This window comes from Stylophora pistillata, chromosome 5, assembly GCF_964205215.1.
Source record: "Stylophora pistillata chromosome 5, jaStyPist1.2, whole genome shotgun sequence".
NCBI classification, from domain to species: domain Eukaryota; kingdom Metazoa; phylum Cnidaria; class Anthozoa; order Scleractinia; family Pocilloporidae; genus Stylophora; species Stylophora pistillata.
Genome location: NC_142523.1, coordinates 35,140,515 through 35,165,482, shown reverse-complemented (window position 1 = coordinate 35,165,482; position 24,968 = coordinate 35,140,515). Strand labels below are relative to the sequence as shown.

At 38.9% G+C, this 24,968-nt stretch overlaps 2 protein-coding genes across 7 annotated transcripts; one reads left to right on the top strand and one right to left on the bottom strand.

Moving 5' to 3' along the window:
- Positions 1-1,431: 1,431 nt before the first annotated feature.
- On the bottom strand, positions 1,432-20,222 carry LOC111332486 (membrane-associated guanylate kinase, WW and PDZ domain-containing protein 1). 3 transcript variants are annotated; one of them, XM_022937832.2, is made up of 19 exons: positions 19,766-20,222; positions 17,667-17,783; positions 17,060-17,363; positions 16,517-16,599; positions 16,255-16,312; positions 15,699-15,866; positions 14,836-15,368; positions 14,087-14,413; positions 12,943-12,992; positions 11,719-11,969; positions 11,095-11,233; positions 10,768-10,963; positions 9,768-10,133; positions 8,417-8,590; positions 6,998-7,029; positions 6,698-6,799; positions 4,542-4,940; positions 3,635-3,770; positions 1,432-2,934 (listed from the first exon to the last, which is right to left on the bottom strand). In XM_022937832.2, the coding sequence occupies exons 1-19, from the start codon at positions 20,085-20,087 to the stop codon at positions 2,837-2,839; spliced, it is 3,855 nt and encodes a 1,284-aa protein (XP_022793567.2). In that variant the 5' UTR covers positions 20,088-20,222; the 3' UTR covers positions 1,432-2,836. The 3 variants fall into 3 exon arrangements, with proteins under 3 accessions (XP_022793567.2, XP_022793568.2, XP_088618360.1); XM_022937833.2 differs by having other exon boundaries at positions 14,087-14,395; XM_088762234.1 differs by lacking the exon at positions 19,766-20,222 and adding an exon at positions 19,351-19,470.
- LOC111332489 (uncharacterized) lies at positions 19,373-24,493 on the top strand. 4 transcript variants are annotated; one of them, XM_022937839.2, is made up of 5 exons: positions 19,373-19,540; positions 22,626-22,665; positions 23,226-23,373; positions 23,614-23,771; positions 23,857-24,493. In XM_022937839.2, the coding sequence occupies exons 1-5, from the start codon at positions 19,527-19,529 to the stop codon at positions 23,995-23,997; spliced, it is 501 nt and encodes a 166-aa protein (XP_022793574.2). In that variant the 5' UTR covers positions 19,373-19,526; the 3' UTR covers positions 23,998-24,493. The 4 variants fall into 4 exon arrangements, with proteins under 4 accessions (XP_022793574.2, XP_022793572.2, XP_022793573.2 ...); XM_022937837.2 differs by lacking the exon at positions 19,373-19,540 and adding an exon at positions 20,251-20,483; XM_022937838.2 differs by lacking the exon at positions 19,373-19,540 and adding an exon at positions 20,493-21,605.
- Positions 24,494-24,968: the final 475 nt, after the last annotated feature.

Sequence of the window (24,968 nt, the reverse complement as noted above, 5' to 3'; positions counted from 1 at the left end):
TAGAAGCTCCAATAACAGGACTGATTTCTCTCGACTTGCTAATGACGTGGAGTCAATCAAACGATATCTATTTTAAATGGTTTTCTTAAAACGAAAGAAGAGCTAGATTTATTTTTTCATAGGGGCAAAAAAAAACAAAAATCGTTTTAGCTGAGGATTAATAAAAGGTGGTTCCTTAGAGTTATCAGCAGTGCTTTATAGAATCGTAGAAAACGGGTTTATATGTTTAGATTGAATCAATAAATAACTTGGAATTTGTTCCAAGTTGGATCTTCTGTTAGTTTAAAAGAGAATATCTTATACCTCATAATAAATACAAAATCCACACAAATGCTTATTATAGATTTAAATATGATACAACTTAATATGTGAACACTTTTATTGTTTGCTTTGTTTTCATGTCACAAATATTCATCTTGCTTAATCTAGAAGCCACTTATTAAAAACTTATTTAGTTAAATCCTGCAGAAGACATTTTTTTTAGCAAACTAGATAAGAATAACTACAAACAAATGTCTTGCTGAGTCAGACAATAACAAAAGGCCGGACGTTTTTATTCGATTGGTCTACCACTAGGGTTTCTACCATAGTCTGAATAGGATGGAGCAATAGAACAAACAAGATGAAAGTATTGCTCGGTAGCTTTCATTCGAAAATCCACACAGTTTTAACTTTTAAGTCTCATGCACAGAGTTTTCGTGAGAACCAGATTGAAAGTACCGCTCAGTAACTTTGAAGTGGTTATTCATTTCCCGACATTAAAAATTGTCCGAATCGCACGCACAATTTACAGTATCACGAGTACGAACCACTTAGAGCAGCGTAATAGTCCGTGCCACATTAAGTACTTCTCGATGGCTTAGATTTTATCAGAAGAAAAAAAGGGGATTGAATCAGTCCCCTTATTTCTTTTCTCTTTATTTAATGCTCGAACTTAAAACCTGTTTTGGACTGAAACAAGTTGTTTAGTAGGATGACAATTGCCCCTTTAATTAAAGGGAAGAGGTTTGTCGGGGGTCTGGGTCTACATTCTACAATTCTCTGTTGCTACATATCACACAAGTAAATAGTGCTTTTCGCGTGCGCTGATTGGATGATTTGGAAGGGATTAACGAGCACTATTCACTTCCGTGCAGCCGAAGAGACAAAATCGCGTGTCAACAATTTAATCTCCTTCCTCCTTCCACTCTTTGGTATGTTGACGGAAATAACAATTTTATTTGGGTTTCTGTGTGGTACATTCTTAAACAATTAGTAAAAACCTTGTCGTTTAGTGGCTTGGTAAATATTTGCCACCAATCACCTCCCCTTCGGTATATAGTTGTTAATTATCGCGCCGAGTCTCTGTACTGGCTGATAAAGTCGTGTAAGGTGATCTGTTGGGATGATGTGCTTTAGACCTTGGGAGCTAAAATATGAAATTCATTCGAATTAAGAGTTCACAATTACTTTATTTGATTTTCATCTATTACAACATGTACAAATGTTTATCAGGAAATGCAGAACTTTCGCCGACAAAGATATTAGTCTTTACAATTTACACAACACGTGCAAAGAATTGAATTATAGCACAACCTTCACACTTTGATAAAAGTATAAAACATCTTAATAAAAGGATAAAGTTCGGCATTTTATATTACCACGTGAATACAGTAATACAGGTGGTAAGAGAATCGATACACTAAAACTATTGTCTTAAATACATTGATCAATTTGGAGTCTAACCAACTGGTTAAAATTCACCCCTGTTATAAGGAATTTATTCGCAAACTCACCATACGCAAGCGATTTTAATTAAAAAGTTGTAAACTATTCTCCGTTGACTCGTTATCAACCTTATTTGCAAACTCATTCCCCTCAAATTTATAGTAATTTCCTATGATCAAATATTGAAGATAACAAAAAGAAAAAAAAAAAATTACCTCGAAGCGCCTCGCAGACTTTCTTTAACGCTTTAAACCCTAGAAGTGACCAGCATCTATTTTCTCTATACCATATCACCCCTGAATCACACAGCTAGGTCACGAGAATGGCCCGAATGATCATCAATTCAAGAATAATAATGATAATAACTATAATGATATTAATAATAATAAAACATGATAAGGTCTTTCTAATTGGTCGTACTGACAATTACGTCACCATTTACGCCCTATTCACACTAGGTGCTCTCAATAGTTAAACTAATTTAAAATCGGCTACCTCTCTATTTATACATGTTAAAAAAAAAAAACTATGCGTAGCTATCGCAATGTAGCGTCCGAATCGAGCTAAACTTGTTTTACCTTATTATAAGCTTGAATAAACCCTTGCACTTTCAAGATCTGATCAAGAATTCTTCTGACTGTTTCACAATTCATTTAATGTTAGTTTTGAGAGTTTCCCGCTTTAACGGATATCCTCTGGTTGATATTTTTCTTTATTCTTGTCACCTTCCGAGTCGTTAATATATGGATGTTGTAAGGAGAAATTACTTCCTAGTCACTTAAGAGAGTGAAAAGGCCCACAGGTTGAAAATTGAGACAGAAAACTACAAATGAAATTCGTTTTTGACGAGTGAGCATGCTAAACTCGGCGAAAGGAAATGTTACATGTATGTACACAAACGTTTGAATAAATACACAGGGTGAATGCCAGAGGTGAAATCATTAACTTACAGGCTAAAATTCACACTCATCTTATAAAATTCTAAATATTTTAAAACATCTAAAAAGATTCAATTGACAACAATTTAGAAATTTCGTGGTTTCAGAAAATAGTTTCGACTTTTACAACAACTTCATGTAAGTTTTTTTACTAAGAAAAAGTTACCATAGGAGAAACCTCGTGCGACTTTTTATGATTGGTACATGCCGTGGTATGTTTGACTCTTCCATGAAGATCGAGGAAGGCTACCACTCTTAGAAATGGTGTGTCCGCCATTAGGGATACCATCTACAAGGGAAAAAAAAGTGAGCTTGATGAGATGTTCCGCATGTAGAGTGTGTCATAAATGTGCCACGAACAAGTAAAAAAAAAGAACTCACATGCAGTGACGTTAAAAAAATTGCACATCCTGTATTTCAACAATGCGAAAAAAACCTTGAGCAATTTTGAATGGAGTTGAAATTAATCTGGGCTTGCTTTGGTTTTGCATAACGTCGCTCTGTGATTGGTCCAGAAAACTTGCGCCACTCTTTCAACCAATCAGATGCAAAACTATAACCAATCACGATTTGACCACCCGCGTTTTCCCGCCCATTCGACAGTTTGGTTGTTTTTTCTAACTGGCCACTCTGCTTACTTTGATTTTGGTTTTATTAAACTGAATCGAAAAGCGCTCTAATGTTGCTTACTGAGTAAAAACCGGTTGGTTATCTAATCACCCAGCAAAATTAGTTTGTGAGTCACCAAAGTAACATGATTTATACACTTACTGAGAAAACACTATCCTGTAGCTAGACAAATTGAAACGGTTTGTAATCTCACTAGATAAACCGAATTGTCAAAGTTAGACTAGCTTGTGACTTATTTCAATGGACGAGCTTGTTGTTACGAGGAGAGGGTGGGAGAGGAGGGCATGGGTGGGGGGGGGGGTGGGGTGGGGCAGAGGAGACTTTCGAGGCTTACCGAGCTAAAGAGATTTGCTACGTACCCATATAAACCGGTTTGTTGCTTGTGCTAATCAACAGGTGGACTCTGTTACCACCGCTTTTGATCAAACTTATGGCATCAGCGTGGGGGATGTTCTCCGTGCTCCTTCCATTGATTTCTAAAATCTCGTCTCCAACCTTGAAAAAAATGGGCGACAAAACAAAATGATCAATTCAAACTTTTAAACCCTACTATCAGTAAGAGTTTTATCCATACTGATCTCCATGCATTTCCCATAGTGCCGACAAGAAGAATTTGTTTCAAAATCGAGGGCTGCTGTAGTTGCTGATCATTTCCTTTATTCTCCTGACCTTAACCTTTGATTCGGGACTGATGTATTGTGGGGAGAAATGAGATGCTGATAACCCCTAGGGGTTTAAGAGTGAACTCATTAAGCCGACAGAGCTCAATAATGAAATGCTACGTCAAAGGGTATGCGTTCAACAACGCGGGCTCAAGTGCCTTAGGTCTAAAATTTAGCGAAATTAGCGGAAAATAATAAGGGCTGACTTTTAAAACCGAGGAACTCTGTTTTCGTCGAAGGCATTTTCCCACTTCCAGAGGTTTTACGGAGAAAATTAATTTTTGGAAATTTTTAGGGGGTGTACCAAGTTTTTGGAGGTTGTTCTGTAAAAGAAAAGCGGCAAAGAAAACGACTCTTCGAAACAACAGAATAGGAAATCAACCATGCGCACCACTCGAAATCCGTGTTTCCGCGGCAAAACCTATCGCATGCGTAAACGTTATTCAGCTCTGTCCACCAAGCCAACATATTTCAAGTTATAATAGTTGCAATCCATGTAACTGCAAATTGGACGTTTCCAGTCACGAACTGAGAAGCTAAGCCAATTCACTGAAAATATGATCAAAAAACATGCTGCTCTTGCAATAACATCATTTTCTCTCACCCTAAGCCTGCCATCTCTTTGAGCAGCTCCACCCTCAGCCATGCGCAGAACGAATATCGGTAAGTCCAGCTCTCTTCCCCCTCGGATACTAAACCCATACCCTTGGGAATCTCGCATCAGTTCCACCTCCATGGTCTGTTGGCCATAGCCACGCTTATCGTTGACCCCTCCGGTGTAACTCTGAGAGAACTGTGGTTGCTTGAACTGAATCTCCGGATTTGATCTCCTCCTCGGATCGTTTCTCCCGTTATGAACATTGTTCTCCTGACGCCGTTGCTCTTCTTTCACCCTAAGCACCTTCTCTCGTGAAGGTTTAGGAGCCACCCGGGGAGGGACTTTTGGGGGTGGTTGTGAATTGTGGTTCTGTGTCCTGGGAAGGCTTTGGAAGCGACTGTCGACCTGACAAGAAAAAAAAACCGAATTGGTTATTTAATTTTCAGGCGACAGTTTTACTTAAAGTCGATCGTAACTGTGTGTCTTAGGTTAAAGCCGGCGATCAGAACAAGACTATAGCAAAAGGTCCAATTTTTAAGTGACTCCGAAAATACTCTTGACGTCGTTTTTTTTATTTTGCATTGCGCAAAATTACCTCCAACTTGAGGAAGGCTACAAAATTTTAGGGGATTCGTTTCTAAAGAAACTGTGGTACTGTTTGCGTGGGGGAGTAAAACAAGATGATTTGTTGTTTTCGTTTTTATCATACCAGTTGGGTAATTTTTGTTTCATCAACTGAGTTTAGAATGTAAATTAACCACTGTAAGAGTTTCAAAGCTGATATTTCGAGCGTTAGCCCTTCGTTTGAGCGAATGACGATGGGCTAGCGCTGGAAACAGCTTTAAAATCTCTTTACGGCGGCCAAGTCACATCATCACATACATAGACACTTTATTTAGAGAGGGTGGAACGGAATAGTTGAAGTAACTAATAAACCTGTGGCCCTCTATTCCCACCCCAGGGGAGGGCATCCGCCACACAGTTATCTCGTGCGTGGGAAATTAACGTCTTCTACCCCTAACCCTGCAGGAGACGGGGCCTACGGTTTATTCGTCCTTATCCAAGAAGACTAGAATATCTATCCATTTCTTGTTATAATAGAAACTATAAGTATAACTATAAACTATGAGTATTGGTCCGGCCGGGGCTCGAACCCTCGACCTCCCGCACATCACAATCCGGCGCTCTAACCAACTGAGCTAACCGGGAGGCGGTAAATTCAATTCAGTTGAAGCAAAACTAAACCAAGAATGAACAGTTATGGTAAGGGATGCAGAAAAATGACAAGGATTGAAATGACTGCAAAAAAGAAAAAAAAGCAGTGCAGAAGGAGAGTAGAACACAAAAGAGAAAACAAGGGGCCAAAGATGGCGAGTGATGACATAAAAAACGTAAACATTTTTCAAGAGGCTAAAAAAACAAGGAAGCGTCTTCCGCATGCAAGATGGTAATTTCAAAGCATGCCAAGTCTTTCTTCTTCTTCTGTTCTAAAACATTATTTGGTGAAGTTACGAGTCACGAAGCAAAGTTAAGTAGGAGTAATTTGGATATATCAACAAAGTTGAAATGGTAAATTGGCCACCGTAACGATTACAAAACCTGACGTTTCGAGCGTTAGCCCTTCGTCGGAGCGAAAGTTTTCGCCATTCGCTCCGACGAAGGGCTAACGCTCGAAACGCCAGCTTTTGTAATCGCTACGGTGGCCAATTTACCATTTCAACTTTGTTGATATATCCAAATTATTTCGTTACTCCCACCGACGCAGCCCCAAACACTTTCTTTCTAAACTATCAGCCTTTATTCATTAAGTAGGAGTACACTGCAAAGTAACTGCTTTTTATTACACGACTCGGGCAGTCAGAGGGCCAATAACTAAAATCAACCAATCAAAATGCTCTATTGCCGGTCCAATATTCTCTAAGTATTGGACCGGGCACTGTCCCGAATGGTCCCGAATGATACCACATTTGTGTCCCTTTGAACTTCAGTCGTATAATAAATCTTTTATTAACCAAGCTTGATCGGGACCGTACTGGAAGAATATCGACCCTCGGTCTTTATTGTACGGACCTCGCTGCGCTCGGTCCGTACTGTCAAGACCTCGGGCCGATATTCTCCAAGTACGGCCCTCGCGCTTGGTTAATAAGACATATATATCCAACCTGGTCTGAGTATGCGTTATCCCTGTTCCACTGGTCAGCGTCTCTTCTATAGTCATTGTTGCTGTCATACGCATTGCTTGCTTTGGCGATATTCGGGGCACTCTGTTTAAGAAGGCATAAAATGACTCAACATTAAACGCTATCTGTAGTCCATCTTACAAGGGTTACGCTGCAACGAGTCATTACTTCGAATCTTTTTGTGATAATGCAGTTCTTAACACCAATAAATTACCTCAATTTTGAATAGTTTGTATTGAGATTTATCAACGATCCTAAATCTCTCTCGAGATAACTACTTACCATTCGCGATAATCTTCTAGAGTTGGTGTTATCTGTGTAAAATCAAGAATAAAAGTACCGAAAATTTACGGACAGAAATATATGGAGATTTCAGGTGTTACCACGGCAACGCCTAGGAAAACATCCATCACAAATTAAATTTTCATTTCTTATAAGCTGCTCGACAATTTTATCTTCTTCAACAACATGAGATCTGTTTTTCAGCGAAACATGTGCGTGCAGCATTGAATGCCAAATAGAAACGTTGGGGCTCCTAATCACCTGCTCGAACGAAACATCTAGCGATTGTAAGATGTTCTCTTACATAGAACGGCTTTGTAACGTTACACGTTTTAAAATGCACGTGCAAAGCTGTTGTTTTGCTCATTAAAACGTTTGTTTCGCTACGTTCCCGTTGCCGTCGCCGTCGCCGTCGCCGTCATAGCTATCTTAGAGTCCCTATTAACTCTTTGACACTAAGAGTGAGTAACATCTAATTTCTCCTTACAATATCACCCCTGAATCACACATTAAGGTCAGGAGAATAAAGGAAATGATCACCAACTAAAGAAGTTCTTGATTGTTAAACAAATTCTCCTTGTCAGCACCCTTGGAAATGTATAGAGAACAGTATGGAGAATATGCATACTGATGCTATGGTGCAAAGGGTTAAGTACGGTGGCCCAGAAGGCTCAACGCAAACAAAAAATATACTGCAGCAAATAAAAAAAATCAAGACGCAAAGAAAAAAAGTACCGCAGCAAATAAAAAAATGCAACGCAAACAAAAAATACTGCAGCAAATAAAATATGCAACGCAAACGAAAAAAAAAAAAAAAAAAAACGCAACCAAAAAAAATTGGAACGCAACGCCAAGGAAGACTGGGTAATAGTTCTTAGTTTCCCGCCAAAACAGCATGAACTGGAACTCGTTTTTGGTTATGGACGAAAGCGATCTGCGTTGGATTATGGAAGATTACTTTCATCAAGGGTATGAAAATAAAGTTATTATCGAACTTTTAAAGGAGCAGCATGGTACTGTCATAAGTTCGCTGCAAAACATGGTTTCGGAAAGGCGAACAAGCAAAGGATGGAACGAGTGTTGGCGGGAAACTAAGAACTATTACCCAGTCTTCCTTGGCGTTGCGTTCCAATTTTTTTGTTTGCGTTTTCTTTTTTTTTTTTTTTTTGCGTTGCATATTTTATTTGCTGCAGTATTTTTTGTTTGCGTTGCATCTTTTATTTGCTACGGTACTTTTTTTCTTTGCGTTTTGATTTTTTTATTTGCTGCAGTATATTTTTTAGTTGCTGCAGTATATTTTTTATTTGCTGCAGTATATTTTTTATTTGCTGCAGTATATTTTTTATTTGCTGCAGTATACTTTTTGTTTGCGTTGAGCCTTCTGGGCCACCGTAGTTAAGTGCACACACTATAACATACCTAATGGCTGTTGCTGGGCAATCCGTAGAGTGACAGTTCTTCCAGATTGTTTGATGGTTTCCACAATATCACTGTGATGCTGACCGATAATACTGACGTCATTGACTGCTACCAGACGATCACCCACGTGCAGCTGACGACAGCGATCGGCCGGACTACCTTGGATAATACGACCTGAGAACGGAGAGGGAGCATGTAAGAAGGGGTCTGGGAATGAAATCAAGAGGGATAAAGGGACGTTGACGATACACTGAGTTTGATTTTGACTTGGTCCCATGCCCCTGACAACTGTTTCAAATCTTCATCATTTGACAAATGAGCTCAAAGTTTAACACCTTCCTTCATCTACCTTCTCATTCATTCGATGTTTCTTACATTGCTGATTTTAACATTATACAAAACACTTGTTTCCAAGGAACATAGTTATGGTCTGGTTTGCTATAAGTTCCGTGAGGATCGGAGTGCGGCTTCCTAAGCTCTAAAGTTCGATTCCTCAAAATCATTCACTTTTTTTCCCTATTTGTCCCACGCTGGTGACAAGACGGACAAACATCTCTCTTCATTTCGCTACCGAACTCAAAATTTATCATCGTCTTCCTTATTCTATCTTTTCACCGGACGCTTTTGACACTGCTGATCCTAGCAGAAAGCAGGACTGAGCCGAACATTAAAACAGCCCATAGAACTCACAATAACACGGTTTCCTGGTTTAACCCGCTTCAATCTAATTCACGAAACTCTCACTAAATTCGATGGAAAATCTTTCCGTAAACTCGCGCTCTCACAACCTCCTTGTTCTTTTTTACTCGACTGCGTTTTTGCTTTTTCCCACGCGCACGTGCTCACCACCTTATTTGGTAGCCCTAGCCCGACGTCACAAAACTGTGAGGGGTAGGGTTGGTAAATCTCTCGTACAGGACGTTTGTCAACACATGAACTTGACAGAGGCCTAGCTCAATACAAAGTCATCTGAGCAGAAGAGCATCCGGGAAGTGTTAGGAGGATTATGAGTTAGATTCCAGTTACAAAATCAAGAGGGATTTTCTTACGACGAACATCGTGTATTTCAAAGTATTTTCCCATAGTCGATAACGGCGTTTGTCTATTTCGTTTTCTTCGAAGCGCGCTTGTTAACAAGTTTTTTGGCTAAGCGTACTGACCACGTTGAACATGTTGATTGATTGATTGACTGACCGACTGACTTGATTGATTGATTGACGGGCGTGAACGTACACTTCTCGATTCGCAGACCCTGGGCGCTAACCATCAGGCAAAAAGTTCCCCAAACAGAATCAGAAAATTGAAATTAACTACTTTTGTTATAGACAACTGCATAGAGTTTATCACTCACCTATGGTTGATCCGCTCTTATTAACAGACGAGAATATCACGAAGCCAAAGCTCTCGTTGTCTTCTCGTTCCAGCATGACGTCACGGTAATACGTGGGGCCCTGGGGCTCAGCATTTGCGTCACTCTCGCTTACACGTCTGTTCCTTTGAGGGGGCAACCCACCGGAACTCAAACCATCCCCAGGGGTAGAATGATAGCTCCGCAAGGAAGAAGTCTCCTCCGGGTCGTGGTAGTGGTTCCTCCCGTAGTGGTTAAGATTCCCGGTTGACTTTGACCCCTCTCTTGCCTTAATCCCTCCGAGAGCGGCTTCGGAGAGTTCCGTTGATGCTGAACGGGAACGCCGCATGGTGCCCGTGGGAGTAGTCCCTGGGGTAAAAAAATGATCATATGATAAAATATGGACGTTGAGTTGGAGGAGATTAATACGGCACGTAAATTTTCATGGATAGAATGTAAACTAGTTCTTAGGAAATTAAAGCGTTCACTAGTTATTCATCAAAAGTTTGCACGTGCTTTCATGACATCACAAACTTGCACGTGGTCAAAAACTAAGAAGAAGGTTACGGTCTTAAATAATAGTCTCGGAATTTCTTTACGATCATAAAAAACCTCAGCTAAGGACCCTACGGGCTGGTGCAGAATGTACTTTTGAAGTTGGGGAAATGTAGAGCAACTTTGCCAGCCATTGGATGACTATTAGCATTCATTTGCTTGCGTGCGAACAAGTATTCCACCAGATGCAAAAGAAGCTATTTTTCTTTCGATTAAGAAATCGTCGAAGTGATGGAGCTTGTTTGTTTGTCTCTCTTTTTTTTTTTTTTCCATGTGCGTGGCAATTTCAGAAAACAGGGGTACAAAGTATTTCTTCAGAGAGTTTTAAGAAGAACATATGGGTAAAATGATTTCCTTTATGGCTCCTAGAGGAAAGACAGAAATGACCTCCGTTTACAGGGGATCACACGCTATAAATTCTGTACCAAAACATCAGATCAATACTTACGTCCTGATTTGTTCGGGTTTCGATGGATACCAAGTGCGACCTCTCCAGCCAGCGCAGCGTTGCCCATAAGTGAGATCACACGGCGATGCGCAGCACCAATTACGTTTATACCGTCAACAAAGTGAATCTCATCCCCCCGCTGAAGGCGACCGTCCAGGTCGGCAGGTCCCCCCCGGACGATCGTACCTATCGCCACCTGAAAATAACGAAAAAGGTTCTCTCGTTCAACATGCAAATAATAACATCGTGAGCAAATTAAGCTCATGACCAAACGAACGGGAAAAAAGAACCAAAAAGTTCCTTAAAATTATTGTTTCTTTTCCCTACCTGTGTGCCTTCCTCCTGACCCCCAATGATACGAAAACCAAACCCCATCTCCCCCCTTTGAAGGTGCACTGAGAAACTGTATGAGTCAGGACTTGCCGGGGGAGGCAGTACTTCTGGAGCGGCCAAGTTTTCCATTGACCTAAAAATCAGTTAAGGCAAGATTATCGGTAATTCTTCTTTTGTGATTTTGCACAATTTGATCTCCGTTTCGAGAATTGTCATTCCACTACAAGCATGATGTAGCGATACGTCTTATTCTAACACATTTCTATAATTTCTTCATTATAATCTCCAATCTTCTTCAAACAGAGCAGTTTTAGTGGCGAAAAATGAAAAACCAAAATTATCACTACTATCAATCAGAATAACCGCTGACATCACTAATAACCAATGAGAGCTTAATGTAAAAAAAAAAAAACTGGAAACTACTTAAAGCGCGGGAAAACGCGGGTGACCAAATCGTGATTGGCGTCAGTTTTTGCATCTGATTAGTTCGGATTATGGTACGAGTTTTCTTGACCAATCAAATAGAGAGTTATAGAAAAAACCAATGAAAGCTGGATCACGTTCAATACTCAATTGAAAATTTCTTTAAACGAAGCGATACAAGATCCATGAGTTTACCTCCTGGCAGCATTAGCGACAGCCTTCTTTAGCGATGGATATGAATTGAACAGTGCCTCAGAACGTTTGTCCAAAGAGGGCTGTCCAGACATTCTGTTATCGTACCCAGTCTCCTGATTCCTGGTGCTCTCCCCGGCAGTTGCTAGGTTACCAGCGCTTCCATGTTCCATTAGAGACTGGCCGACATGATTGGCGCCCATAACAGGGGTGGATTTTGGACGAGCAACTCTTGGTGCGATAACTTCCTGCTCCTTAAAAAGAAAGTAGGAAATTCATCATTGATACATGCATAAAACTATCGCTGTGCAGAAACCCCAGTGTTACTTTTCCACAACCACGATCTAAAAGTCAGTTCTTCAAATGACGACCAAACACTTTCCTTGCTGGCCTATACCAAAAATTTGTGACTCTATCCGAACACTTTTCTCCTTGCTGCTCATTTTCTTAATTCTCCTAATCAGTCTTTTTGACAGTGTATTAATAATGGTAATTAAACTGAGTGGAGTGCAATTCGGGCTGAAATGATACGCGTGGTTTCGAAATCGAACGGGTGCGCAGCGCGAGTTCGATTTGAAATCACAAGTATGATTTCAGACCAAAATCGCGCGACACGAGGTTCAATTACCACTTTACTGCATCCATTTTGAAATTGCCCAAATACAGGAGGACTTGGTCAATTCAAATATTTTATTGATGCAGTACTGAGCAAAAAAATAAAAATAAAAAAAAATAAAAATAAAAAAATAATAAAAAAATAAATAAATAAAAAGCAGAACCGGAAAGGCTTTTACATCTTATTTTTTCTTCTTTTTTTTCTTTTTTTCTTCTTTTTTTTTTTTTTTTTTTTTTTTGAGTCAAACTTGACTCTGATGATGACTTCCGCACAGGTTGTCGAAACGTCAGTCACTACCACCGACAACAGTCCTTCTCAGGACTACACTCACCCGGACGATCAGACTACACCATCACATGTTACCCCCGGGTTCAAACCATTTACTACATCTTATTTTGTATGCAAAACAGAAAGACTTTGGCGTCATGTGTCAAGAACTCAATCAAGCGTAAAATGATGCTGCGATTTAGAGCAAAAAATGGTGCGATTCGTGAATAAATCGCACCAATTAGAGCCAATCAGATTACAGGGACCACCAGGGATTTCAAAATGGATGTAATAAAAACTGTTAGAAGATTTTGAAGAGTTATTACACACAAAATATTAGTTACCTTCTCTCTTCTCCCAAATGAAGGGCTGTTTCGAAGTGGTGTTGGAATCCCTGTGAATCAAAAAATATAAAATAAATTAAATATTTCATGATTTGACGAGGTTACCAATCAAAAAATATAAAATGAAATAAACTATTTGATGATTTAACGAAATTACGAATCATAAAATATATAAAAGATAAAATATTTCATGATTTGACGAAAGTTACGAAATTACTTTGGGGTTCCAAAATATCTGGCCTTGCAGCCAGTGAGAAGCAGCAAAAGTGCTTCAAGACAACTTTCTACTCAACTTCAACTTTATTGTAATCAGACATGACATGGCACTTAACATAATGAAACACTACCCACAAATAGCAGAGCTAGTCTCGGCGGGCAGTGTGCAAAAGATTCAATAAATATACAAGAAACAGAAATTAAATATTAAATCAGTAAAGCAGAAATGACAGTATGAGATCAAAATACCGAAACAGAAACACACGACAATAAATAGAATACATAAGTTATACACTACTTTTAACTGGATTTAACTTTCGACACATCAATGATTATTCGTTCTACATAACTATCCTCGAGTAAAATAAAGGCGAAAAAAACTAACGAACACTGATTAGTATGAGAAGCGATGAAGGGGCGGTCTAATCGGCCACTCAAACTCCGAATATCCATTGCTATTCACCTCCGAGCATTTGCACGCTGGATTTGCACCCAAAAAAATTTGTCACCGTTGCAGGAATAAATGAGTTGAAATTTGAAAAACGATCTCTAGCAAAAATTTTTAAAATTTTTTTAAATTTCAACTATGTTTCATCCTGGCTGCGGCCCTTCAACATTTTCAAGGAATAAATGAGTTAAAATCGCCTTTTTGTACTGTATTATCTTACGGTTTTAGTATATACTAAAACAACTATTCTCCTTCGTGTTGGTGAACAGCGGTAGATATTTACCTTGCCGCTTCGCACTTCACAAGCCACCATTATTTCGGTGGATAGTCGTGAACTATCAGTGTTTCAGACAATATCACACGGAACCATAACGCAAAATATTCAATGATGGATTACTTGACATTTGCTACATTTACTGGATCAAAAGATCTAGCCTTCGATCAGACACGGACTTAGTAAAAGATTCTTTAACAACGTACCTCCTCTTTGAACTACGATAAATGCCTCTTGTCCTTTAGGACACTCTTTCAGGATATTAACGGCTTGATTATGAGTACAATTACGGATCAATCGCCCGTTAATCTCCACCAAGATGTCGCCTTCTTGAAGCCCAACACATCTGGGCGCATCCAAAATTTGCTTCACCTTCTGGCCATAGGGGCTGTCTGCGATGGTGAAACCAAACCCCATGGGGCCCTTTACCACTGGGACAGTGATGAGCTCTGGGGTGCCTCGTGGAAGGGTGTTGCTCGTGGATGTCCGGGGGTAGCTCGACCCATGGTATCCCCCTGGGGCAAAGGGAGACTCTAATGGTTATGAAAAAAAAAAAAAAAAAAAAACACGCACGTTTCGTAAAAAAATCATTTGTACGCCCATCGAATTTGATCGTCAATGAAAATTTCCCGCGATTTGAAAGCGAATTTTTACGCCGGTCAAAACGATTTACTTCTCCAGTTTCATTCAAGGTCAATTTGCTGCGTTTGTGCTGTTAAGTGTCGTTTCTTATGAAAACGTATAACGGATGGCTGGTTTGTTTTTCAAGTTTTGTCATTTTGTCATGGTAACAGGACATAGTGTCACCCAATTCTGTCCGTATTCATACCAGTTCGTGATTATTAAAATCAGACTCCCGCTTCGGGATCGTCCAATTTTGTTTATCACTTGTATGATTTCAATCCAATTACCATAACAAATTCTAGTTTAAGTGTCATCATGAATTCATTCTTACCTTGTGAAGTACTCCATTTGTTGAACGCCTGCCCATGCGGATGCGGGGGATATGTCGGACTATTCTCCTCAGAGGACCGCGGCAAAGGTGACTCTGACCCATTGGAGGTCCCATGTACCACTGTATATGAACCTATTGTCTCCACATTAGGGTCATCCGGGTCAAAGGGCAAGGGATAGCCACGTACAACCTCCAACTCCACACTCTCCCCGATGGGCATGGCTTGAAACATGCTCACAACATCTTGATGACTTCTGGTCAACACAGACATACCGTTGACACTTCTCAGAGCATCGCCCGTACGTAGCAATCCATCCTTAGCCGCAGCACCGTCCGGGACAATGCTCTTGACCTGTAGGAGTTCCCCAACCTGGTCCCCGCCCACGATGGTGAAGCCAAAGCCGCGTAGTCCTTTGATCAATTCTGTCACTATGACCTGACCTTGAAGCTGTCTGGCGTCCACTGGCTGATGGTTGGAGCCATCCACAGTGTATGCTGGTGGAGGGGGCTGAGAAAACTCAACCTCCGGCCATCTGATGGGAATTCAAAGAAATTAATTAAGAAAGATCCATGAGAAAAGCTAGTATGGTCATTAACAATGTTGGCACCTGGTCAATTCGTCGACATGTCAACTTGCCAAAAACCAACTCGCTGACACCATTGGTCAACTTTCTGACACCTTGGATCAACATGCTGACCATTATCTTTGGTCTTTGGTAACAAGTTGTGTGGCAGGTTGTCAGCGAGTTGATTGTCTGCAAGTTCACATGATGGCAAAGTGACTGGTAACCAAGGGTAGCAGAGATTAAAAAAAAAACAAAAACAGATTCGAACTAATGTTAGAGTGTTAAGTGTTTACAAACCTCGACTGTGCCTCAGCTTCTTGCGCTTTGGCCAAAGCTGCCGCAGACTGGAAGGAAGGTGGACCCTCGTGCGGGGGAGGTGCAGGGGTGTACGACACACTACTGGACTGACTCTGTCGTCTGCGAGCATGAACTGGATTTTCAAACTGAGTCTTTCTGTTTACATGACTGAAAAAAAAGATACAAATGATTACTGTAAATGTCTTATCTTTGCTTTGGCAAAAACATCTTAGTTTCCTAGCCAATTTTGAAATGCAATATTCCTCTATTACAAAAGAGTCTTCACGGCTCGACACTAATGGCAACCAACTAGCCACAGACTAGTAGAAATTCAGTTTTGGCTGGTGGTTTTTTATTTCCGCTGGCCAGTTTGGCTAGTAAACAAACTGAAATTGTAGTAACATCTAAGTTGTCACTAGCCACTTGGCTAGTAAGTTGAAAGGTTAGTTTCGAGCCCTGGTCTTCCTCCAACAAAGAGTGTGCGTGAATTCTGTGAAATCCACCCTGGGGGTGAAAGGGCTACTTTAGTATTTTACAGCAGGAATTGCACACTTACTCTATAAAGTATGTTCCATATTTGGGATCATCTACTCTTTCCCAACCGTAAGGTAGCTCTGAAAAGAAGAACAAACCATTTACATGCAAAGCTGTTTGCAGTCAACAGTGTAAAGTTAATTTGAATTAAAATTAGTATCATTTTTGAAGTTTTCTTCCTAATGTTCCTTGGAAGCCGAAGGGAAAAACAACGGTAATCTCAGGAACAAGATATACCTGAAAAAAAAACAAATTATAATAATAAAAAAAAAATGACAACATACCATCCTCATCACACTCATCAACAGTGGCCTTCTTCACCTGTGCCATTCTTGGGTCAACCCACTGAGTGGTCCCTGTCCTATGACTGAAAAAGTGAAAAACAAGATCTTTTTTCTGTGCACTATCTCATGGGTTTCAATAACTTTTTTAAACCTGTGCCTGGAAAAGGGGCTGTAAGTACCCTTTGCCTTGGAGGCTCTGAGAGGCATGCTTCGCTCCAATGTGTAATTTTCAGCTTTCTGGGGCCAAAGAAAGACTGCTGTTTTTTTTTTTTATAATAATTTTTCATTTATATTTCTGTAATGTGTCTGTCATTCTTGAGCAGTCAGAATGCTGCTGCAATATGTTTGGAAACCCAAACAAGTGAGCCTGTTCCTAGGCTAAAAGGCAGCAATAAAGTGATGGTAGACAGCCGCAACCAGCTCCTACTACCAACTCAACATAGCTGTGTCTGCAGATCATTTCCCAATTCAAATGGTTTTGATGTCTTTGGTCCCTGATGCCCTTCAGGCCAAGTCTTGGCTGAGCACTTTAGCAATACTCACTCTATAAAATACTTGACATTATCCTCAGTGTATGCAACCTGCCAATTAGGCGGCAGTGGTCCCAGATTATCTGCTGCTCTTGGTCTTCCTCTCTTTTCCATCGTCTTCTCCTTGGCTGGTACAAAGATCATGTTATCTGCTGGCAGAGGTTCCCTTGGTGGTTTGGGTGTGCCATAATGGTTCCCTTCATAAATGCCACTCTCTAGAAGGCTGCCACTTTGCTCTAACCTTACAAACTCATCCAAGGAGAGGAAGACATAATCAACTCCAGGTATTTCACCATTCCTTGGGGAACGTGTTGTACCTTTTATCGGGTAGAAGACAACAGGGTCAAATTCCATAAGAAATATCATTATGTGATTGGTACAGCCCTACAAGAGCTTTAATTGAATAATCATTAGACAAAAGTAAAATGCTGAGTAGGAACAGGCCAGAAAAAATTCTATACTGTTAACATTTTGACAGCCAGCTGTTTATACAAGTAATGAGCATTCTTCCCTGCACAGTGTTAAAAAATACTTCTAGAGTTGCGAAAAAAAAAAAAAAAAATCAAGAGGTTTAAGAGGTGATAATCTTGTGAATGCCTGATAATTATGGGGAAACTTACATGGTACTGTCCTATTGTACAGATTCTCTCTGATGGTTTGCTGCAAGTCATTATCAACTGAAGCTTTGTCAAATCTGGTTGAAAGATATTTCTGCAAGTCTCTTGAAATTTGTTCTCCTATAAGAAAAGAAATGAATAATGAAATGTAAACTTAAACTCTACATAGAAAATGAAAAAAAAAAAAAAACACTCCCCTTTGGCTTATGATTTAGAAAATTCTTTACTTGTATTCTCCCAACAGCCCATGAAGGCTATTAACCTTTAAATCCCAGAAATGATTAACATGTAACTTCTCCCTATAATATCCATACATTACCCAGTTAACAAGTCATGAGAATACTCAGAAACTTGTTGCAACTAGAGGGGAGTATCAATAATCAGATCTTGGGAGTTGAAATGTCAAACCATCAATCCCTGATAATGATGAGCACCTAGTTTCTCCCAACTTTACCACCCCTTAAATCAAACATTATGGTCAAGAGAAGAAAGAAAATGATCATAAACTCAAGAAGCTCTTGTCTGTTAGACAAATTCTCCTTGCTCAGGGCTTGACATTGACTGTAGCCAACTTGCCACAGACTAGTAGAAATTCAGTTTTGGCTTGTGGTTTTTGATTTTCACTTGCCAGTTTGGTTTGTAAACAAACTGAAATTGTTGTAACATTTAAGTTGTTACTGGCTACTTGGCTAGTAAGTTGAAAAGTTAGCGGCGAGCCCTGTTGTTAACACCTTAGGAAATGCAAAGAGAAAAGTATGGTGTTAAGGTGTATATTGTATAGAGTGTAAAGGCTGTAAATCAAAAGCATAAAATAGCATAAAATTCTTGTGACTAATTTACAAGGGAATAGACAGCAGTAAGAAAATCAAATCTTGGGGGTTAGAAGCTTGACAGTTCCTCTTATTTAGAGCTGGATAACTGAGCATATTTTGTGTAAATATAGTTAAGAAATAATTATACAAATATAAATTGTCCAGGATTATCAAGATCTGTTTATCTTCACCCTCCTCAGCACTACAAACATTGCTTGCTGAGTTGACTTTAATAAGTATAAAATATTTTTGTAACTTCAAACTTAATGTCAAACTATTTTAACAAATGGTTTCAAGTACAGGCAGTACACAATACTCAATCTATATTTTGTAAGTTGCTATCAAACCAAAATTAATTTTCCCCTTTACGGTAAATTAAGAACTTCAAATTGTATCAGTTGTTGAGTGGATTAAGTGTTGTGATAGAGTCATAAAACTGGTAGGTATCTAACACAACGAGAGTCTCTTTTGGAAATTTAATTTTTCAAACATGGAAGTATTTGTATAAGGACTGAATGAGCTCATTATTATTATTGATAAAAGTTATGGGTAGGCTTGGGAATGTTGTCCTTAAGAATCTTTCAATGAGTCTAGAGGTTTGCAATATCATAATATCGCGATAAATCAATTATTGAAAAAAAAAAACCGAAAAAAACATAACGTTTCTGCATCAAAAGTATCAATTTTAAGTTTGATGTGTGTGGCAGGGCTAGAGCCTAATTTCACGGGAACATCACTGAGAAAAAGCCACGATTCTCCACAGGAATTCCACATGTGTGTTTAATCTTTAAATTGAATATTACGTTCAATGACCCACATAATATTAGTGACACATCCAACTATAATATCGTCATCAATAATAAAGCTTCCCTTACGAAACATTGACAGCTACAAGTATTAGTTTCCAACCAGTGCAAAATCCGATCACAGGTCCCGTCGCAATAAAAATAACAGCGTCATTCATTACAAGGTTTCGATTGCATATTTTTTGTTGTGTTCGTGAGGATCAGATAAACACAAATTCACGAGATTCCGCTGGCATGCGTTTCTGATGCCATTACGGAGGTATTTCATTTAACATTCCAATTTAAACTCGATTGCAGGATTCTATAAACAGCTTGTTCGAATTAGATGTAATTATTGTCATCACACACGCGATCTCGTACAGCAAAAATCCCTAAGTTAAGATCGATAATGTCGTGATTAGCACTGTATCGGTTGTGTGAGCTCATTGAAAGATATACAAGTGGTATATTGTGATTAATGTTAGCGCAAACACTTAAATCTAACCTGGCTTTACGATGCGAAGAGTTGCTGCCTCCTTCGAACTTTTGATCAAAGGTAAAACATCGAATTGAGTATAACCAGCCACAGGAGTCCCATTGATTTCCAAAACAACGTCTCCTGGTTGAATTTTTCCTCGTCTGTACCGTAATCTATCTTGTTTAACGTCCCCGATACAGATAAATTCGCCATTCTCTGCACCTCCTACAATATGAAGGTTGAAATTTCCAGTCTTGGGTCCCCTGAGAAGAATGCATTCATGGACATTATAAGACCAGTGCTTTCCTTTACGAGGTAAAGAATTGCGCAAATTAGGAAGACTCGACATTTCTAGACGATTATGATCGTGGATTTGTTGGATAAAACATTTCAAACTATCGGCCAGCTCTGAATTCACGAGAATATATAAACAGTGAGTCACCGACGCTAAAAACGTAACACAGGCTAATTGCGCATGCTCAGATCTTCCAGTATGCAAATTTTCATGTAAATATTTCCCATTCTGGAAACTGTGGGTTGCATATTTTCCGTGCTCAAATCTAGGAAGTTAGAGAAACGACGGTTTTAACCCCGGAAAGAGTTTTTTTTTTTCAACCCCGCATGGCATGAAATGATTTATTACCTGCAAAATTTTTTTTTAACTTAGCTGAGGTTCCTACTTCATTTACCCTCCATTGCAATGTACCTCTTCAACAAAAATAATGAACTGGGTTGGAGGAGCACGGTGAGTTTATTTCTAGAAGCAAAACAACAAAAAAATACAAATATGACCACAATATTGTCCATTTGTGGCGAAAAATTTACTCATTTAAGATAAAATATTTAAAGAATAACCGCAAAACCCCTGTAAAAAATTCAAATTTTCGTTGTCACTGGCGCGTGACGCCAGCTCAGCTCTTACGTGTTGTGGTCTGGAATGTGTGAAACGTTAATTTTGTCGAAACAATACGTTTTTTGTAGAGAATTGTTTAATTGTTTAGCGGTTTGTGTCGGAGGAGCTATTAGTCTTCTGTTCTTTCATTAAGTTCTGTTAGGGGCCTGTGCGGTTATAATTAATTACGTTTTAAATGTCTTGTTCATTATCATACTTGCAAATCATAGAAAGCGGTATGTAAAGCGAAGCTTATCGTAGTTGATAATCCGGTATGAAATAAGCTTATTTGTAGTAGCTAAGCCGACGAGTTTGGGATATCTCCTTAAGTTTGGACCGTTGTCAAAAGAGTATTAAATCTTTGTCTGAATGGCAATGACACAAGAGAACTGATAAATTTACCTCAGTTATTTAATTCCACAGTTTATCTTGATAACTTAACCGATCGCTTAGTACATAATTTGAATGGGTTGGTGAAGCATAAGATTACGAAAAGTGAGTTATGTTGTCTAAGAAAATGTCCACACCCATCCAGAGGGTACAAGTAAGATCAGAAACTATTTAAATATTATGCTCTCAAAAGTTCCTCTTTTCTCCGAGGAGTGTAAAAAGGTAGCAGAAAGCTGTCGTGATCACAAATGAAACTAGGACGTTCAGGAATGCGCACCTCTTAACTCAAGGGCATTTGAATTAAATGAACCATGTGGAATTTTTTGGATGGTCACACTCATGTGAGAAAGAGGGTGCTTGTGGTGTGATTAAAAAAAAAAACAATCAAACAGGGGAAAAATATCCTTGGTGGCTTAGGTTTTAATATTTTCTGGTGTTTTAACATTATCAAATTGAAAGCTATGTTGGAGCTGTTAAATGCTGTTCATCTGTGTTGTTTTTTTCAGTATGGCCTGAGAAGAGATTGGGGTGCTAACAAGTCTAGGCTAGCACTAGTTACCATTTAATGTTATATGTGTTCCCATGGTAACTGTTGACAAAATAAAAGTTCTAGACTACTGGCCTGGGTTGCTCGAAGGTTGAATAACACTATCCAATGGATAACTCTCTCTCCAGTGGATAGCGCAGTAAGTTTTGTTAACACTTATCCGCTGGATAGCAATTTATCCGTTGGATAGCATTATCCGCTTTTTGAACAACCAAGCCCTGAAGTTCAGTGTTAAAAGATGGTACAATTATGGGAACATTTAAGAACTTCATAATAGCATTATAACAAGAGAACATTATATCTGGGTACTGTTCTATGCATTATATGATCTCATTATGTGGCTGTGTCTCACAAGGACTGGGAACTACCGAATTCACAGATTTGATTGGCTGAAATCAATATTGAAAGTGGTCTAGATTTTCCCCTCTAGACCGGCATCTAGACCGGTCTAGAAAAAAAAGGTACAAAGAATGTAAAAATTGGCATATAAGACACAGCCATATAATAAACATCTTATTAACCAAGCTAGGTCGGTCTATGTGGGAGAATCTTGACCTCAGTCAAGATTTGCCCGTACAGACCTCCGGCTTGGTTAATTAGAACTAAATACTCAGTATATATATATAGTAACTGGGGCAGATCCAGGATTTAGTCAAGGGGCTTCAGAGAATTGTTCAAGGGTATGCTCTCCCGGGAGATTCTGAAAGTAAGGTCTTTGGAAACATGATTTCCAGCATTTAGAGGGACAATTTAGCAGGTTTGACTGAACTACCCAAACTACCTCTGGATCCATCACAGGGAAAAGTATAGAAAGTCTCAAGCCAGGGTCTTTTGTTATTAGGCTTGGGTTTTGTTTTATGAGTTTGTTGTAAATTTCAATGTTCCTCTGTACACGCACTCCTCCTTGGAACAAGAAATTATGTTATTGCACCAGGGGTGGAATTCCCCAAGCCGTTTTTAAAGTTAACTTATTTCTTGGAATTATTTTGGCTTTGCTCCTTCAACTCCAAGAATATTAACTTTTCACAAATTATGACAAGTAACTCTTATTTTTCTAGGAACCGTCTCAAGCTTAAACATGAGACAAAGTTGCAAAAGGTAAAACTAAAAAAAACCTTAGTTTGAAATGTGATACAAACATCTTTAAAATGCATTTTTTGGGCATCAAGTTGTTTTAACAGAAAGGTTCTACTTATTATAAACTCCTTGGAAATTTTCTTTTTGCTTCTTGCTCTTTTAGCTAAAACACCAAAACATCAGTGTGCATATTCTTTACACTTTATATTTATTTCCTAAGGAGAATTTGTTCAACACTACAAAGTTTATTTAGCCCTTTAACTCACAGAAGTGATTAACATGTAACTTCTCCCATTTAATACCATATGTCATTCAGCAAACAGGTAATGACAATGTTCAAACTTATCAGCTAAAAGTTGTTACCTTGATCTAACACAAAATTCTTATAACTAAATTACAAAAAAATGTGTAGCAGTTAGAGGAGAGAATTTACAATCAGATCTGGGGGGCTAAAGGATTAATTGGTTATCATTTTCTTTATTCTCACGACCCTGATGTGCGGTTCAGGGGTGATATTGTAAGGAGAAATTAGATTCTTGTCATTCTTAGTAGTCAACTGGTTTAACTTTTTATATGAACAGGAATTTTTTGAAAAGAAGCGGCATTTCAGGAACAGCAACTCAAGTACAGTTAAGAGGGTTAGTAAAGCAACAGCTCAAGCAAGCCAAGATCTACTCAGTTTGGAGGTAATCATGGTAGCTCACAGGGAGAAAAAAGAGCAGAAAAAAGGTAATTTCACCCATTATTCTGAGAGGTGTTAAACTCATAATCTAATAAGGGCTGGTTATTAATTTACAAGAGGTCTAACCCAAACAGTGGTTTTACACGATCAGTGGGCCTTGGGCTTTCTCTATAAGAGGATTGTTTTCTTTTAATTTACTAGATAAATGTCCTTCCACTGCTAGATTTCAGTCCAGTTGACACGTCCTGTTCACTGTTGTTATTGTTATTATTGTTTTTTTTTTTAAGATAAAAGAGGCCATACCTCACAGACCATTGGTTATACCAGCCTCAAGAAATCTAGCCAAGCATCATGCTCCAGGGAAAGTTCCTTAAAGCAGCCGCAGCACATATTTCCAGAGCTCTCCCCCATCAGACCCAAGATACCGGCTGTAAATCTCAAAAAGGTAGTTATAGTCACCCCCAGGAATCAAATTGACTAATAGAGTCCAATATTTTGCCATGTAAATTTAGTCATTTCTCTCCATATAGGATGGGCAAGGCATTCACCTTCACTCAGAGTTAGAAGATCAAGAGTTTGTCTTCAGCAGAAGGCCTTTACCAGCCTTATGCACTGATGGATGCTATTCCCAATCTGACAGACAAATAATAACAGACCATGAAAAGCCCTGAAGTTTACTGATTTTCCCTTTAAATCAAACACATTAAACCTTCAGAGGTTGAATTGCAGTTTTGAATGAGGCAGCCATAATTTTGTGTCCCATAAAGTTGCAAGCTCATGAATGAATCTATGAACTAAAACTTGTTGTAAATTTTTTAAAAAATTACAGGTGTCTAGGTGTTGAGCTTGAAAACAGATATTACAGGCTTTAAAATTTACATTTTTTCAGAGAGCAAACCTTGTTTGTATGCTATTTTTTATAGCTGTAATAACAATTTATAATATTAATTAGACTATTATTTATGAAGAATATGTGATAGGTATTGTTATTTATTTACCCAGTGAGAGAGTCCTAAGGAAATGAATATCAATCTTGATGTTTGATGTATGTTCAAGAAACGACTTAAAAAAATATTTTTGCTTCTTTGAAAATCTGAGGTTCTTAAGAAACTTGTTGAATGTAGCTAAATCTGGGAAAAAACCAATACAAATGAAATATTTTTCTGAGATAGTTTGACAATTTTGAATATTATCCTTATCCTTTTTGTGTAAATAAATGTGTGCTTACTGAGGAAGGATGAGGAGGCAGCCAGGGGTTTTATTAAGGGCCTTGGCACCCGGCAAATTGACCAGTTGTGAGGACGGTTATGCCAACCTGACGATCTGGAAGAAAGTTAAATTACCTTATAAGGAAGTTCAATTCAAAAAGTTTTGCACGCCCATGAAAACCAGTTGCCATCCTGCTGAAAACGTTATGGAACCCCTGGGAAGCTAAGGTGTTGCACTGCATAAGTTTTGAGTTAATGGCATTTTAGACAGGACAGCTGTCATCCCTTAGGACACCTCATAGTCTTTGCAGGCTTTTCTCAGTATTCATAATCAACTCTTGAATACTTTCTGTCATCAAGCAAAGTGTCAGCCTGAGAATTTACCAAGGGTTTTTTTTTGAAGGGGAGGGGGAGGGGCATTAAATTTTTTTAAG